Source organism: Anarrhichthys ocellatus, unplaced genomic scaffold (genome assembly GCF_004355925.1).
Source record: "Anarrhichthys ocellatus isolate YVR2014 unplaced genomic scaffold, GSC_Weel_1.0 scaffold7, whole genome shotgun sequence".
In the NCBI taxonomy this organism is placed as follows: Eukaryota; Metazoa; Chordata; class Actinopteri; order Perciformes; family Anarhichadidae; genus Anarrhichthys; species Anarrhichthys ocellatus.
Genome location: NW_022280037.1, coordinates 1,476,618 through 1,492,876, shown reverse-complemented (window position 1 = coordinate 1,492,876; position 16,259 = coordinate 1,476,618). Strand labels below are relative to the sequence as shown.

Genomic DNA, 16,259 nt, shown 5'->3' with positions numbered 1-16,259 from the left:
GAGAGAGAGAGAGAGAGAGAGAGAGAGAGAGAGAGAGAGAGAGAGAGCGCGCGAGAGGAGGGCAGGGGAGCAGGCTTCTCCAGCTGTGCCCTGTCAATCATTCATGACCTAACACTTGGAATAACAGAGGAGGGCAAGGTGGACAGGAATGAGAGGGAAGAGGCACCGAGGGGAGAGATAGCGTTTCTAATTTTTTCCTTTTTGTATGATAGAAAATAAGTCAAGGAGGGGCAAATGAGCACTGAAAGACATACAATAATATTTTTTCCTCTATGTGTGTGTGTGTGTGTGTGTGCGCGCGCGCTAGTGTGAATAACATGTCGCTGGCGGAACCCCATAGCCTGAATTCAACATCCCTCACCCTGAACAAGTGACAAAAAGATAACCACGTTTCACTTCACCGCTTCACGCCCTCTCTCTCTCTCTTACTCATTGTCTTTCTCATCCTGCTCTTCACCACCAAACCCCCCTTCTCACCTCACCCTCCCACCCCCAGCTCTCTCTCTCGCTCTCTCTCTCTGTCTTTCCACATGGCTGGCCATCCTCTCCCATGTCCCAGAGGATGGGAGGCTGTGCGGCAGCTTGGCAGGCTGTCAGGGGAGCACCGGAGAGGAGGGAACATGTAGTGACTGGAACGGGGGTGGCGGTGGGGTTTAGGGGGGGGTCAGTTGGTATAAGAAGTCCTGGCTCCTCATCTCACTGTGGCACTGGAATTATTGGCTCTGCTTAGCGATGTTAGGCAAAAAATGCAAATGTGAGAGGGCGCGACAAAGAGGTAAACACAGAGCTCTCACTCTTCCTCTATTTTCATGCACCACAAAAGTCACCGCCACACAATGCAGGACATAACAAGGAAGCACACAACATTTCTTCCTGAGCCAATCGTGTTGTCCAGCTCTGTGACCAACATGACATGTCACCTGTTATTAGCCTGTGATTGCCATGCCTGCCGTGGGGAAATGGGGGTCATTTAAAAAATGACAACTCGACAAAGAGAAGTATCCTTCTTTCAACTTTCTGCGCAACTGAAACAGTGATGCCTGATGTTTCTCAAGGGACAAGTGAACGGATACATGAAGTACAACCCCCCCCCCAAAAAACTGTGGGTTTCACCTTTAGCTAACATTTACATTTCTGTATTTTTTCTACTCTGACTGTGTGATGTGCAACTACAAGGGGGAGAAAATATATGGGGGCGACTGGCGACTTTTCTCAAAAGTTTCACCATCGAGGGGTTCATCTTCTCAATAGATGATCTTTGCTCTGGCTCCTAACTTCACTATTGTGTGGAACTTGACGAACAGGCTCAGCTAGAACAAAGCAAGTCCGACAAGGCTGAAAATACTAGAAGAGGAATACTTTTGTGGTAATGCTAACCTTCTGCTGGAAGTAAGGCGGTGAATGCCAGGTCAGTTTAAAACAAAAAAGCTGCTGGAAAACATTAAAGCCACTACTGACAACAAGAGGCATGTGAAAAACAACAAAGCTGTTAAAGTGAGAGGTATATGATCATTCATCCATTAACACGGAGAACCACTATTACAGAAAAGCAAGATAATTCAATTATAATGCCATACTTGAACACAATATGAGCCAAAGCTACACGGAAATGTAGATAGACGGTCAACACTGACAGCACGGCTATTGCTCCGCTAACAAGCTAGTGCTGTGCTCTTACTCTGTGCTTGTCCAATATAAGTACTGACGGTGATTCTATATTAACAGCAGCCTTAAAGATACAGATACTGTACAATAATATGGAATACAAGACATGCTCTATCTCCAATACATTACATTTTAAAAGAGCCGTGGGGCACTGTGACTTGCATTTGTGATAACTTACTAAAGCACTTTTTTCCCTTTGGTCTCCCTTCAAAAATCCCGCCACATCACACAGCCGACTCGTCCCAAAACAACAACATGACACTTTGCCGACCCACGCTCCCTCCCTCCTGACAGAGAGAAAGGGAAAAAAAAGATGACAGCAGCTTTAGATCTGACATCAAACGCCGGTCGAGAGAGTGAGAAAGAGAGAGGGGGAGAAAAAAAAAAATGGTTACATCTCTGCAGTGACAGCTTGCTGGAAGAGCCTGGCAAACGCCGAGCAATTTCTCTCCCCTTCTCTCTCCCTCTCTCTCCTCCTCTATCTATCCATCTCCCCTCTCTCTGTGTCTCTCTCTCATCAAAACTTGCCGCCGATTAGGATCTCGGCAAAAACACACGGAGAACCCAAAGGGTAAAATGCCAGGATTAAAGTGGTGAGGGAGTATGGGGCGATATCGGCTGTGGTTCAAATAGATCGGCCCCCGCGACTGCGGCGGCTCCTCGCCTCGTCTTGCTCTCTTGCTCCGGATTCACACACTGATGCATCAAGGCCATTTCTCATTATAGCATGAGGGTGAAAAAAAAAAAAAAAAAGCTTTCATGATGCTACTTTAGAGGGAAAGACAGAGAGGAAAAGGAAAGGGGGGGGGGTAAAGAGTGTGGGAGAATGAAAATGAAAGAAAAGATAAAGCAGATGACATACTACTAGTATGTAATGGAGGATAAAACTGTGACTGTGTGTGAATGAGAAAGAGAAGAAGGAATCACTTGGATAAGTGACAGATAAATCAGCCGCTGATTTCAATCAAAGCAGAGTCGACCGTCGGTGTGCGTTACACGGCCGATGAACAGAGACTTTAAAAGCAGTCTATGGAAAATAGTATGGCTTAATTTGAGTTTGTACACTTAATATTAGTCCTCCTTGCAGTTCATTCCTCCACTCCTGAGGCAGTTCCAAAGTCTCTGGTAAATTAAACGGCACACACCTCAAGCAGTGTCAATATTTGCGACCATTTGCAAATGTCTATTTATTCTATTCTTGAAAGTGCTGAGGAGCTGTGAGGGGAGAAATGATAGAGAGTAAAAAAAAAAAAAAAAAAAAAAAAACGATTAGTTTAGCCAAAAAAACTGGAGCAGCCCACATATCTGTCTCCCCTCACAGATCGGCCTGGCCTCACCATTTATTCTCAATTACTCCTCCAGTCAACCTGCTTAACGATTTTTAGCTCGCCCCAGAAAGCCAAAGGCGTGTGGGTTTGGATGCGTGACTGCGTGCATTAGCGAGAAACTCTGTGTCCGTGCATATGCTTTTTCTGTATGTGTGGGGGCGTGTGTGTGTGTGTGTGTGAGTAAGTGCATGACGCTGAGAACACTGGCTGGAGCATGTGGCCTTTTCGCCTCCGGCATGGGTGCCAGTCAAAACACAGACATCAACTCTGAAATGAGCAGTCAAATCCATGTCTCCCGTGGGACACGAGACAAAGAGGCGTGTCACAGGGCGAGTGGAGGCCTCTGATTGTACAGAAAAGCTTACAACTGAATGTTAGGGAAAACACAGGAAGTGGAAGAGGACACAGACACAAATGTTTCTTTGAGGCTTGATGGTGTGTTTTGGCGTCTGCTACAACAAAAAGACCCTCTTATTCTCTCACACGCAGAAACTTTACCCTAATATGTAACTCTGTGACACTTTGTGCTCACTGGTGGGCAGAGCTGTCAGTCACTCACCGGCAGACTGGACGGGCGGTCTTGGGAGACGCCATCCTCATTGTTGGCCTTCCCAGAGTTCCCTGGGGCCGGACCCCTGGTGGCGTACGTCTCCTGCTGCGCCTCCTTGATAGAAAAACAGATAGAGAGAGAGAATCACAGAGAGTCATTTACGTCTATGATCAATAAATTAAAATGATGTATTTTACAGTACATTGCCAATTTTTTTTAGTTCTGAAGGGGATTATAAATTAGGATATTAAAAATACTGTATATCATGCGTTTTGGCAGTTATGAGGGTTGAAGAAAAGACAATTACACCATATAATGCAGTTAAAAGTGCTCTAGGTAGTTTCAAAACATTGTCATTAAAGTGTCCTCTGTCTATCAACACGGTGAGAATAACAAGCTCATGGTTTCACTGACTCCAGGTCATATTTTCCAGAAGTCTTTGATATATAAATTTGAAGGATTCTTGCTAAAAAAAATAAATAAAAAGGTGCATTTATGCATATGTGCATGAAAAAGAGAATTTATTTTCAATCTTCCTTGGGGTTGAAATCATTACTCACTTCCTGCTCAACACTTGTGATGTCATGGTATTCAAAACACGCTTAATTCATGATGAAAATAGTCTAAATGTGTGTGACAGAGATTGAGAGAACAAGTTGGACTGTTGAGGATGTCTCAGGTTTAATGGGCTGGAATAAAGACTCGGATTCCCAGTCAGATCAAGTCACAACACAAAGAGGCACACTGCGCGAGGAAATACTGGCGCTGATACAGTACATGCGGACTGAAAAACACACCCATCCGCACCCCGAACCCGGCTATTCATTTCAACCGAATCCCGGCCTAACCACCAACTAATCCCAGAAAAAACACACACACACACACACACACACACTCGGTTCTATTGTTCAATCGAAGTCATTTTCTTTCCCTCTGTAATCACAAGCCTATCTAGTGTAAACCAATTTTCTCCCCATTGTCGGAGGTGTTGCCCTCTCCCTCTCCCTCCCTCTGTATCTCTCCCTCCTTCCCTCTCCCTCCTCTTCTCATTCACCGCGGAGGTCGTTCCTCCATCATGTTAAGCGTCGGCAGCACAATGGCAACTTGTTAAGGAGCTCTGTGTGGAAGGATTAGTGATAACTGATCGGCGAGACGAGGCAAGAGATCACACACACACACACACACACACACACACACACGAGTGTTTGAACATACAACCAGACGCAACATGCTGTACGTACACGAACAACCACACATTTGTGTTGTAGGCACACACACACACACACACACACACACACACACGCACACACACACGCATATACAGTCTGTGTTCAAGTTTTTACTTTCAAAATCCATTTTTTCCCCACAGTTTGATTTCTTATCTGTTGTGTGATTATACTGTAGTAGGTGGGCAATATCCCTGTCAGCTAGGTGATATAATTTTATTGCTGAAGATTATCCTTCACAGCGAGAGATGTATCATGTGGAATGGATCTATTATCAGAGCATTAAATGTGTTGGAATTTGTGCTTCCAGGGTGAATGACACCAATTTGGCACTTTTGTACATTCTTTATGAAATCTGATGTACGGTTTAATACACACTCTTTACATTACCTTTAAGGTTACTGTACACATATTTGCATGCCGCATTAGCAGCCGTGCACACAGAGAGACTAAGAGTTAATGTATTCATTCATCCATTATTAAGAACAGGCAATTTAATGACCTTAAATGCCCTGGAGTAGTCCTTTCAAATCCACATATCAATTATTAGCCAATTAAATTACTGAAGCACTAATACTAAAAATATAGAAAATGTTAAATACCCTCATGTTTCCTGTCAATTATTCTATCTAGGCATGTAGTGGACACTTACTCAAAATACATTCTTAGCATGAAGTGAACTCTTAACTCTTGCATTGTGCAGCCATGCCCCCTTTGTACAGTTCTCATAATCTTCATAATCTGGTCCCTGAATATGTTCCAACGGTTTATCTCTCTCATATGTTTCAAGATCGATCATTCTCGTTCCCTGGAACCTCAATTAATTTAGGATAAACCATTATTATGATTTCAGTTTTCTCAGCTAATAGATGGAGAATAAAGGCATGTCAGCAACATTTCAAATGTATCTGCTCCGACAGTTTGTCATGCTTTTGGTTGACACATGGATCAAAACACGAAGTATAGAGGTTTAAGGCAGATTTGAGATGACGTTCTTGAGTAAAGATTGTACTGGTGCAACTATATATAAGTATAAATATATATAAAAAAATAATATATAGTTATATATATATATAAATAAATATATATACAGTATATATATATATATATATATATATATATATAACTATATATTAATATATATATATATTCCTCATTTCTACTTGCTGATATTCTGTGTCTGTGCTTTGTATGACTGAATTGTCTTGTTGTAATTTTGCATACATGTGACTTATTTTCAGGCTCCTCTTGTAGAAGAGGTCTTATTTTCCATTAGACTTTCTGCATAAATAAAGTTTAACTAACTACATTTTCAATTTTATTCAAATAATAATCACAGGGAAAATGGTCAGCCAAATAAATGAACATCCAACCATAATAACCCCAAACCCCCAAACCTGCAACATCTTCCTAACCACGCCTAAAAGCCAGATGTGGTTTGGTTCATCCCAGAGGTGGGTGGGTGCAGAGACACTTAACAACAGGATGGCAGCAAAGAACAGAGGTGCTATGTTAAAAACAAGGTTTATTAGTTTCCTCCTCGGGGCCCTGGGCAAGCCCAGTGTTTAAAATGCCCCCCCCCCTAGGAAACCAGACTTCGACACAAATACACCTCCGCAGGCAAATAAAGGCTCGGGGAAGAAGGGACGAGGGGTGTGAGGAGGAGGAGGACAAGAAATGGAGGTGAGGAGGTGTGCGGTGGCTTTCTGATAGGTGGACAAGTGTGTACATGTGCTCGGTTCAGTTCAGATGAAAATGCACACATGGACAGAAGACAGTTGCTCACACAGTGAAATGAGAAGAGTGGCTGCTGACCCAAGTCCAATATTTACTCAGGCATATGAGTCTGTAGTGTGTGTGTGTGTGTGTGTGTGTGTGTGTGTGTGTGTGTGTGTGTGTACTCGAGGGGATTTCCGTTTTAAGTGGGTCAAAGTGAGGTTAGCCTCGTACTACTGTTTACACTCACGTTCTTACATCATCACTGTCAACTGTAATATGGACAGAGAGGGTGAGAGAGATGGAAACAGAGACTGGGAGGAGGGAGGGAAGATGCTGACAGAGAAGTACAGAAGGTGAGATGCAAAAAGGATAGGGAAGGAGAAAAGGGAGGGAGGGAGAGAGAGAGAGCGAGAGGGGAGGTGAAGAGAGAGAAAACAAGTGTAAAAAAAACTAGAAAAAGCGAGCGCGGGAGAACATCAGAGGCAAATGAAGGAGTGCTGCGAGTGCATCCTTTCATTTGAGTTTTTTCCAGTCCATTGTCTCAAAATCCCATTTCCCAGCTAATTTAGAAGTTTCTAAAATACACTCCACTCCATACCTTAAGCCTTAGGCCACAGCTAATCCTATCTTCACACACACACACATACACACACATACACACACACACACACACACACATATGCGCACACACACAAGACACGCTCATTCATCCTCCGTGCTTTTCAAAAGACTTCTTCTTGGCATAGTAGAAACAAATGAAGGATATTGAAGGCAAGCGTTTGAAGTACATGAGGGAATGCAGGAATCAAACTGTGAGTTAAATGCTATTAGACAGCTGTGTGGAGAGGCAGTGTAATATTAGATTTGATTGAATAGATGACTGCTGAATGTGGTGTAATATATAGAGCCGGAGAGGCTTTATGCGGACGCAAATCAATATCGCAGCACCATGTTAATCCCAGCCATTCAGGGACGGGAGTCGGTCGGTAAGTGAGAAGCGTTCGGAAAGCAGGAACGTTGTGCGCGATTGTCTGGAATATGAGACTTTACAAAGTAGTCAGACCGGTTTGTAATGTAATCTTTCACACTGATATCAGTGTGACGCTAGACTTTGGTAAAGAGAAAGAGAAGAGGTCAAAGGTGAAGTTGTGCTCTGGAACAATACTTCCTGGAGCTATCATTTTTTATTCGAGGCCACAACAGCTGCACCAAAACAGCAATTCCAAACATGACATGCAACCAATTTGACACTCCCTTTCTCTTTTGGCTCACACCTAATTTAAAAGTGTTGTACTGAGCCTTTTTGGTTGGTTGCACTGCACACTTTTCTACCTCTATATTCCACCGCGGAGCAAGGTGAAATGTTGCCCCGCTTTGCTTGTGTGAGTTTGATTGCCTCGGAAAAACAAGCAAGGAAACTGTCATGACAGCAAGCGAGCACATTTGATGCCACCACTTGACACAAGAGAAAACAGCAGGAGGGAGTAAAAATTCACAGCCACGTTAAGCAGATTTTGGCTGACATCTGCCTCGATCTCCTTTTCTTTTTTTTTAAACAGCAAAAAAAAAAAGGTAGTTCAAACTATACTTCAGCATTATTTTTGAAAATAACGCGCTTGCTTTTTAATCCTTTTTTCCACCGCCCTTGTCTGCTCTGGGCTATATTGCTTTTATAAACTTTGTGTGCGGATGTCGATGTTTTCGTCACACTCTAGTTCTCGCGTTATCGTAGAGGTCAGCTGCATTTCTCAACGTCTTCCACTCTCATCCTCTGTTCTTTTCTTTGATGGCTGTGCTTTTCTTACCTCTTGTCCTTATTGCATTTATTTTCATTTTTCTTGCTCCTACCTTCCCTCAACATCTACTCTCTCCTCTGTCTTAAATGCTCCCTCACTCTGCATCACCCCACCTCCCTCCCTCTCCCCTTCTCCCTCTCTGTCCATCCGCTCTACTCATTAATCTCTTGCTTTCTCCACGCCTATCACATCTCTTGCACTCATTCCCCGTCTCTCTTTTTTTATACATCACTCTTCTTCTTTACTTACCATCCCACCTCCGTTTCTCCATCTCCATCCCTTTCTCCACCCACACCCCATCCGTCTCTCCCTGTCTCCAGCCGTTCTCCTCATGACTACCAAATTAATTAGTCACCCCCCTTTTTCCCCTGCACCTTGGCAGATGCACATCTCCACAAAATCTGACGCTAATGCCATTAATATTCATTAAAAATTAAGCTTAATTGCGTATCTTTAGGAGAGAGGCCCATAACCTCCCTCACCCCCTATACACACTAACCTTACACACACGCATGCACACACACACACACACACACACACAGACACACAACATGAAACCCAGTGCATTTGACCACCATCCTCTACCACATCACCCCAAGGACTCTTCAAGTCTCTAATGTCCATTGGGTGAGACCCTGAGAAGCACATACACACTCTCTTTCTCACACACACCCGCTGAGATATACTGGGTCAGGCACTGGGAAAAAACAAGGTCAAGTGATGGGAGGGTGAGACAGAGGTAAGAAGCGAGGAAGTGTTTCCTGCTGTGACCGAATGTCCTCATTTCTGTATTTGTGTGTATGGCCTGCTCACTACCGCTAATTACTGTTAAAGGCAGCTGCTAAAAAAACGACCAACCTTAAAGTAGAAACACAAAAAGCTGCTATGCATCAAGGAGAGGCGGGGGTGGTGGTGGCGGTGGTGGTGGTGGTGGTGCTTGGGGGAAGAGGGGGGCGCACATCCATATTCAACACCCCATGTTCACACACACACACACACACGCGTTGGTTCATACTTGCAGATACGCACACACGCTCACACCAATCAGACTGACTGAATCATAATTAAGGCAACAATCAGCAGTGAGAGCGAGCTATACCGTGTTCTGGAAAATGTGACAAATCAACATTTGGTTATGATGTGCTTGTCTTTCATGTTTTCTTGACACTTACATCTTTTGATCCATTTCAGAGTATTTGGAAAACATTGCAGCTACATTCTGATTATGGCAGATTCGCTGTAAATATATTATAGGGCAGACCTACTTTCGTCTCCGCCAAACTGCCTTTTAAATGTGTGTTGGTTACACGCCATGTAAATCATGGCCATTTATTCCAGGGTCTATTATTATCATCAGGGGAAAGGTGACCATTAGCATGGAAACAGCTACTATATGTGCATATGTGTATGCAACGAAGCCTGTGTGTGTATGCCTAGATATCCGTGACCTATGTCAGTGTGTGTATGTGTGTGTGTGTGTGTGTCCAGCCTATCTTAATAGGTCCATTTGTAGCAGGACCTGTTCTAGTGCTGTGTCCTTCAGATTGGATTCTATCTCAGCAATCCCCCTGACCTTTAGCACAAAGAGACTACAAGAGAGGACCAGAGCTCCGACACAGGGCACACACACACATAAGCACACTTTCACACAGCCTGTACACACACACACACACACACACACACACACACACACACACACAACCAGCCACAAGCAAGCATCCACTCTTGCCCATATAAACAGAATTACACAAAAAAAACACATGCAGACACAGTAAGAAATGCTCATGCAGAGACAAACACACTGGTGTGTGTGCAGCCCATCCCTTAGGGATGATGTCAGATGTAGCCGACAGTGTTAGCTGCAGATGGCGTTGCCAGGGCTTTCATTCCCGTTCCTCTACGCAGGCTAATCAAATAAGAGCCGGTCTTTGTACCATCTTCACTTCACACACTCTTCGCAAGTCCCCGTCGCCACCACCCCCATCCGCCCATTCACTTCAATTGCTTTGGCACACAGTTAAAAAGGACATCCACCCAAACTGGTGAACACCCACATGACTTTTGTTAAAGCACGGAAGAACAATAGCGGTGTGTTGGGGAGCTCGACTTTGACATTCTTTTTTTTGTGTGTGTGTTTTCTCTTTCTCCCTCTGTCTGTGAAGTCGGTACCCAGGAACAAATGTAGCGGCATTTCCTAACAAATGGCAGCTAAATTAGGCCCCTAGGGTGCAGTGCCGCTAACTACCGGCCTCCTTTTTTTCTGAGCCATTATGATTGTCCTAACCGTTCCAAAAACACCTCACGCGTTCTCGTTCATTTGCATTTGAATTGCAGCTCGGCTGTACAAAAACAAACATAAATCAAAAAAGGGAGAAAAAAAAGAAGAAGAAGAAAAAAACAGTGGCGGATTCTAGTCGAGCAATTAGCGAGTGTCACTCAATGTGAAGGTAAAAAACACACTAAATTAAAATCGTTGTCTCAAACACACACACACACACACACTAAACCTAGCTGACATATACAGCATATATTTTTTTTCCTTCAATTTTATCATTTAGTTTTTGCCTGAAAACTCATCAAGCTTAAGTGCTCGTCAGCGGCGGCCAATCGGAGTGCGGCAGGCCCAGGGTTGCCGTGGCGATACGCGGGGACATTTAGAGGACTCCGATAAACTCTGCCATTTAAAAGGTTATGACAATTAACGCGGCTCTCCGCAAATTACCACTGCCAGACCTTTACCCATGGACGTCTCTCTCTCCCTCTTATCACCCCGCGCCCAGCCTCTCTCTCTCTCTCTCTCTCTCTCTCTCTACCTCCTCCTCTCTCTCACCATTAGCCCTCCATTTCTGCAGCCTGTCCTCCCTCCATCCCTCGCTACCTCGCTCTTACAGCCACCAGCACTTTTATTATCCTGTTAATTAACAGAGTACTTCACTTAATATTCAAATGGTGACCAATTAATGACATTGAACTTTGGGCGCCCCACCCACCCACCCACATGCTAAGCCCCCTCTACACACAGACACACACCTTCCCCTCCACTCTCACCTCATCCTATTCACTCTCACTTAAAACATTCTCCTTCCTGCCTCTCATTTCCTCCGTCTTGTCCTCACTACTTCCCCTCCATCCCTCGACCTCGTCGCCAAGGTGAGCTCCCATTTCCGCGTGAGAGAGAGAAAGAGTGTGTGTGTGTGTGTGTGTGTGTGTGTGCATTGAGGGGCAGTCACGGTGACTGAGGCAGCAGAGCAAGTATACAGCAAGGGGGTAATAATGCCAGGGGTGCAGGACATAGAAAGGCTCTCCGGCCTTTTAATTAACCTGGTGTGATTAGAAGCAGGGCTGGCGGAGGGCGGGGGAAAGGGCCTGCTGCTTCAGCCGGTTGGGGGCAGAGGGGTGACAGGAAATAGGAAATGACACACTGGAAGTATTGTAAGTTAAAGGAGCCAGGTGATGTGCCAGTATGTGAGCAACTATGGTTTATAGAGGTTTTTTCTTGAAAGAAAAAATAATTTCACTTTTAAAAACTTCTTGACTTTGATAACAGGAGTTTACCAAAAACAATCTTACACAAGGTCCATTTAGTAACATTTCTGGAGCTTTCAATTGGATCACATCAAGAAGGACCTTTCAAGTCAACACTGACAATAAGTCTTTAAATTTCTCATTGAAACATAAATTTGAACCCTTGCAATTTCAAAACAACTTGGAAGATTTAATCTGCAAAGGACATTTGTGTGATATGATCAAAAGCTGTGGAACAGCCACTAAATGTAGCTTATAGTGAGATTCTTTTGTCAATATTAATTGCCTTTATGAGAAACACTTGATGTACAAACATGCAGACTGCTTATAATATACACAATATACAATGTTGCATATTACGCTCAGGTTTCACAACAAAAGCAACAGCAACTGTCTTTTCAAAATAAAAGGAAAATTATATTTAAAGCTTGAACTGCCAAGCTAAAGGCCTTTACACACCGGGGACATGACAAAACAATTTAAAAATCAAAGCTATTCAAATCGGCAGCGATGTGAACTTGCGACAGCTGCAAAACCAAAAAATCGCTCAGAATAGATTTGCACAGGCAGAAGACCAACTACCGTGAAACTATTGACACAGAGCAGCGTGTGGCAGTCTGTCTATTTTTAATGTTAGGTAAAGTTACGCAGTGTATATGTCAACGGCTTTTATTGTCAAAGGTGAGAACAGAAGGAAAGGATCTGGTATGCTCTGCCTTTGTCAAAGTTGAAAGGAATAATAAAGTTTGCCGTCTAGTAGCCTCCACGTTGTTGTACACTATAATGTACATTTTCAAGATGTCCGGTCTGCCCAACGTGATTGGTTGATGCCTTGATTCACGGTGCGAAAGCTCAGAAAAATCCACCTTGTTCCAAAAAAAGAAACAAGGTGGATAATATATTCTGTTCAGTGTGAAAGTACTCATGACAAATACAACGATAATATATTGATGTGTGGGAAAAATTCCCCCCGGGTGTGTAAAGGCCTTAAGAGAGTTCACCCCTTCAGTTCACACCACATGGCGGACATGTGATGCTGTGCTCATGAGCATCACTAATCTAAACCAATGACCAACGTCCTTCCATGTAGGTCCCTGTAAAGAGAGCTTGTCTCCTCCAATCAGCTGAGAGCTCCTCTGTGCCACAGCACGGCTCCCCAGAGCCTACTCTCAGACAGGAAGAGGAAATAGTTAAGGCTAATAGAGGAAACGACGAGAGTGGATCGGAGGTTTTTACTGCAGGGAGTAAATGTCACAGGGAATGACTTCCTTCTTCAAAGACTAGCAGTGAAATCACTACAACTCTGCTATACACCAAACAGCACTCAGTGGCATATTCACCATACACTTTATGTTATACTACAACAGGGCAAGGCCATATTCTGTAACATGTAATTACTCATAAATCTAACACACTGCTTCTTGGTGAAACATGAAATAGTGTGTACTCCACGGAATGACTGATCAAAGCGAGTACCATGTTCTCACAACATTATGAGTCTGGCAGCTGGCCAAGGTTGCATTTCACCGCCTTTCAGTCTATCCTGTCACACTCTAGTGTATACTACCCTATAAAGCAAACATGCCCCAGAAAATAATCTCCAAAATTCTTGAAATTACAACTCTCTCATTTCCGTTTTTATGAGGTAGAAAGTATCTGACAGTAACAAGATATCATGCACTTCATCTGTTATGTGTCAAGTGCAATATGGCCGGTAAGCGTAAGAAAGGGCACTTATTTTCTCCTTTTAAGCGTTTTGTCTCACGCTGTAATTGAAGCCAACAATCAGACCAAACACATTAGGGTCATGATATTTATAGAGTGTGTTAAAATATACTTCCAGAAAAGGGGCTTCTATTATATGGCATTTAAATGTTTTCTTTCACAGTAGTGAGCCTTGATTCAAAAGTGGAAAGTGACATTTTAGTATACAAACCAGGTAGTGTGTGAGGTCAAAAAGCCTTCTCAATCAATTAAGTATATGTCACAGTGTTTCTGAGGGCTCACAATCATCGATTTGAAAATATCCGATGTCCTCAAACACAAACAGACACACACTTTAAAAGCACTTCTCCCCTGATGCGATATTACATTTATATGTTTTGGTATATGCCTTGATGTCTTAGAAATGTCTTTTAGCCTGCTCTTCTCCTCGCAGTCAACTGAGGTCAGTGCAATAGACTCAAAGAAAGATGGCATTTTCACTTTGATTTGTTGCAAAACCAGCTAATAGCGGTTGGTTGGAGAGCAAATTCTGTGTCAAAGGCAGCTGGAATGGTTCCATCAACTGGAGGATGTCCTCTGGCTAGGGTTAATGGGAGTGGAGTGGGGGGAAAGGAACTGCGGAGAGCGCCGGAAGAACAAAATAAAGAACTTTTCAGCTTGCATTTCTCAGAGTAATGCAGGGTCAAAAAAACGGGGTCAACGCCACAATGGCATTCCTAATCTGCCGTGCGCTTGCTATTGTGTGTGTGTGTGTGTATGTGTGTGCGTGTAATCTGTTCCGTGCGCCTCACATCATGTCTCATTTCAGCCCAGAATCACAGACAATCACAGCTCAGAAGCTCAGAATTCTTGTAGCACACTCGGCTAAATAGTGTTCACACAGACACATGCAGACACACTTATTAAAATAAAAAAACCTTACTCAGAACACAAACATTAAAGTAATATACATTGCTGAGTTAAAAGCACACCAAATACTAATACAGTTTATTACAAATTTGCCAACTTCACTGTGTAAGTTTCATTTCCAAACATGTTTACTCTTTGATCCAAAATCAAAGACAGGGACTTAGTTTCTTTGGTATTTAAATGTTTTCTGGTATTTTCTGGTTTTCTTTCCCTCTCTAATTCCTCTCTCACTCAATCGATGGACAATTAACTTTGTCTTAATGCCACCGCACAGGCTTGTTTTTGTTATGTGTTGAATGTCATTTTTAATGATCAATATTGTGCATATTCAGTAATTACTTGAAAATAAACTGAAACAGAGTGAGTGCTCGGACCTGGATATTGCATTTGTTTCACACGATGGAATTGGTATAGCTGTGTTGCGAAGTACACGGATGTATATGCCAAAAACCCACCTCTGTCTCAGGGAATCTAGCCTATTACCAACCATTCATTTACATTTACACATTTACACGTCTGTAGCTACCCGGTTTCAGTTGAATTGGGCTGCTAGTTGGAAAGAGAGTCCTTTGACTGTACATGTGCATTAATGGCCGGGTTTCTTGTTAAAGCTCACTTCCCATACCAAGCTAAAATGTAAAGATGTTATGTAGATGTAAAAGTATGGGAGCTGGGAGCCTATTAGTCGAGAAAGACTGGATTTAGTTGGTCTACAGTTTGATTGTGAGCAGACAGGAACCAGGAGGTGTCTGTACATTGCCTGCTGTGTTGCTGGGGCATAAAATGCTATATATCTCTAACACATAGGAAGGATTTCTTGATTAAAGGTAAAGACAGCGGGACGCGACGTTGTTGCAGTGCAGACTGCCGAAGGTATTGTGGCTTTTATGCAGCGATAACAACCATGTGTGCCGATTGAAACGTTTTCCCTCAAAGTAGCATTTATGCGTAACAATGACAAAACAAAGGGAATCCGGATCCGCGGTCACCACAGCAGTTGGCATGGCAACCAATACGGGACCTAACAGCACAGGTGAAACGAGGCTTTGGCCAATCGGAGCGCTCGGGAAGAACTACCTGGTGTGTAAATGTCAGCGAGGGTCAATTGCCGCCACATCATCAGCGATGATGAAAACACACCATTACTGTCACAAAATGTCAACGTGGCCATGGATCTCAGCCTTCCCTAGTTAGAATGAATAATGTTTGTTCAGCGGGCTGCACGGTCCATGTGTGTGAGCATGTTAAGTGAGGAAACAAGAGTAAGTGCTTTTTTTTTTCCCAGTGTGAACAAAAGGCACGCTGGCTGAAATGTTCACTCAGTATGAAAATTACTATGCTAAGACTAACGATTTCCTTTTTTGACAACCTGCTTTTGTGTTCACAATGGCTATTTGTCTTGGTGTGCTCAATATTCAAGGCTGTCTAAAGGAAGGTTTAACTACATCTCAGTAAATCACAGTATAACTACCTCGACAGATTCCACTACACCACTGACAAATGGCATCAACTGGTGCAGATGCTTAATAAGTCTATTCATATTTGTGAGCTGCTAATGGCTCAGTACGGTGTTAAGTAAAAAAAAAAAAAAAAAAAAAAAGGATGCTTTTAAAAACATCGTGTCCACGCTGCCCTTCTTCAAAGGAATGCGCCTTTAAATTCTAGAAAGTAAATACTTGCAGGGGAAATGGTTCTGCATAGCACATTTTCATTGGCCTTCCTGCTCCGTGCTGTTTCATGTATTCTATACAGTTCTGTCCTGCAGGAATGAGCTGTCGGAGTGGACATCTCAAAACTGCTCGCTCTTGCTTCGTGA

At 43.3% G+C, this 16,259-nt stretch overlaps 1 protein-coding gene across 4 annotated transcripts in view; it reads right to left on the bottom strand.

The window, feature by feature from the left end:
* Positions 1-16,259, bottom strand: part of arid1b (AT-rich interactive domain 1B) — a 155,158-nt gene that overhangs the window by 94,932 nt on the left and 43,967 nt on the right. For all 4 annotated transcript variants that reach the window (XM_031847226.1, XM_031847227.1, XM_031847229.1 and 1 more), the window contains exon 4: positions 3,553-3,657. In XM_031847226.1, coding sequence (XP_031703086.1) covers positions 3,553-3,657 — 105 coding nt within the window. The remainder of the gene's footprint in view (positions 1-3,552; positions 3,658-16,259) is intronic.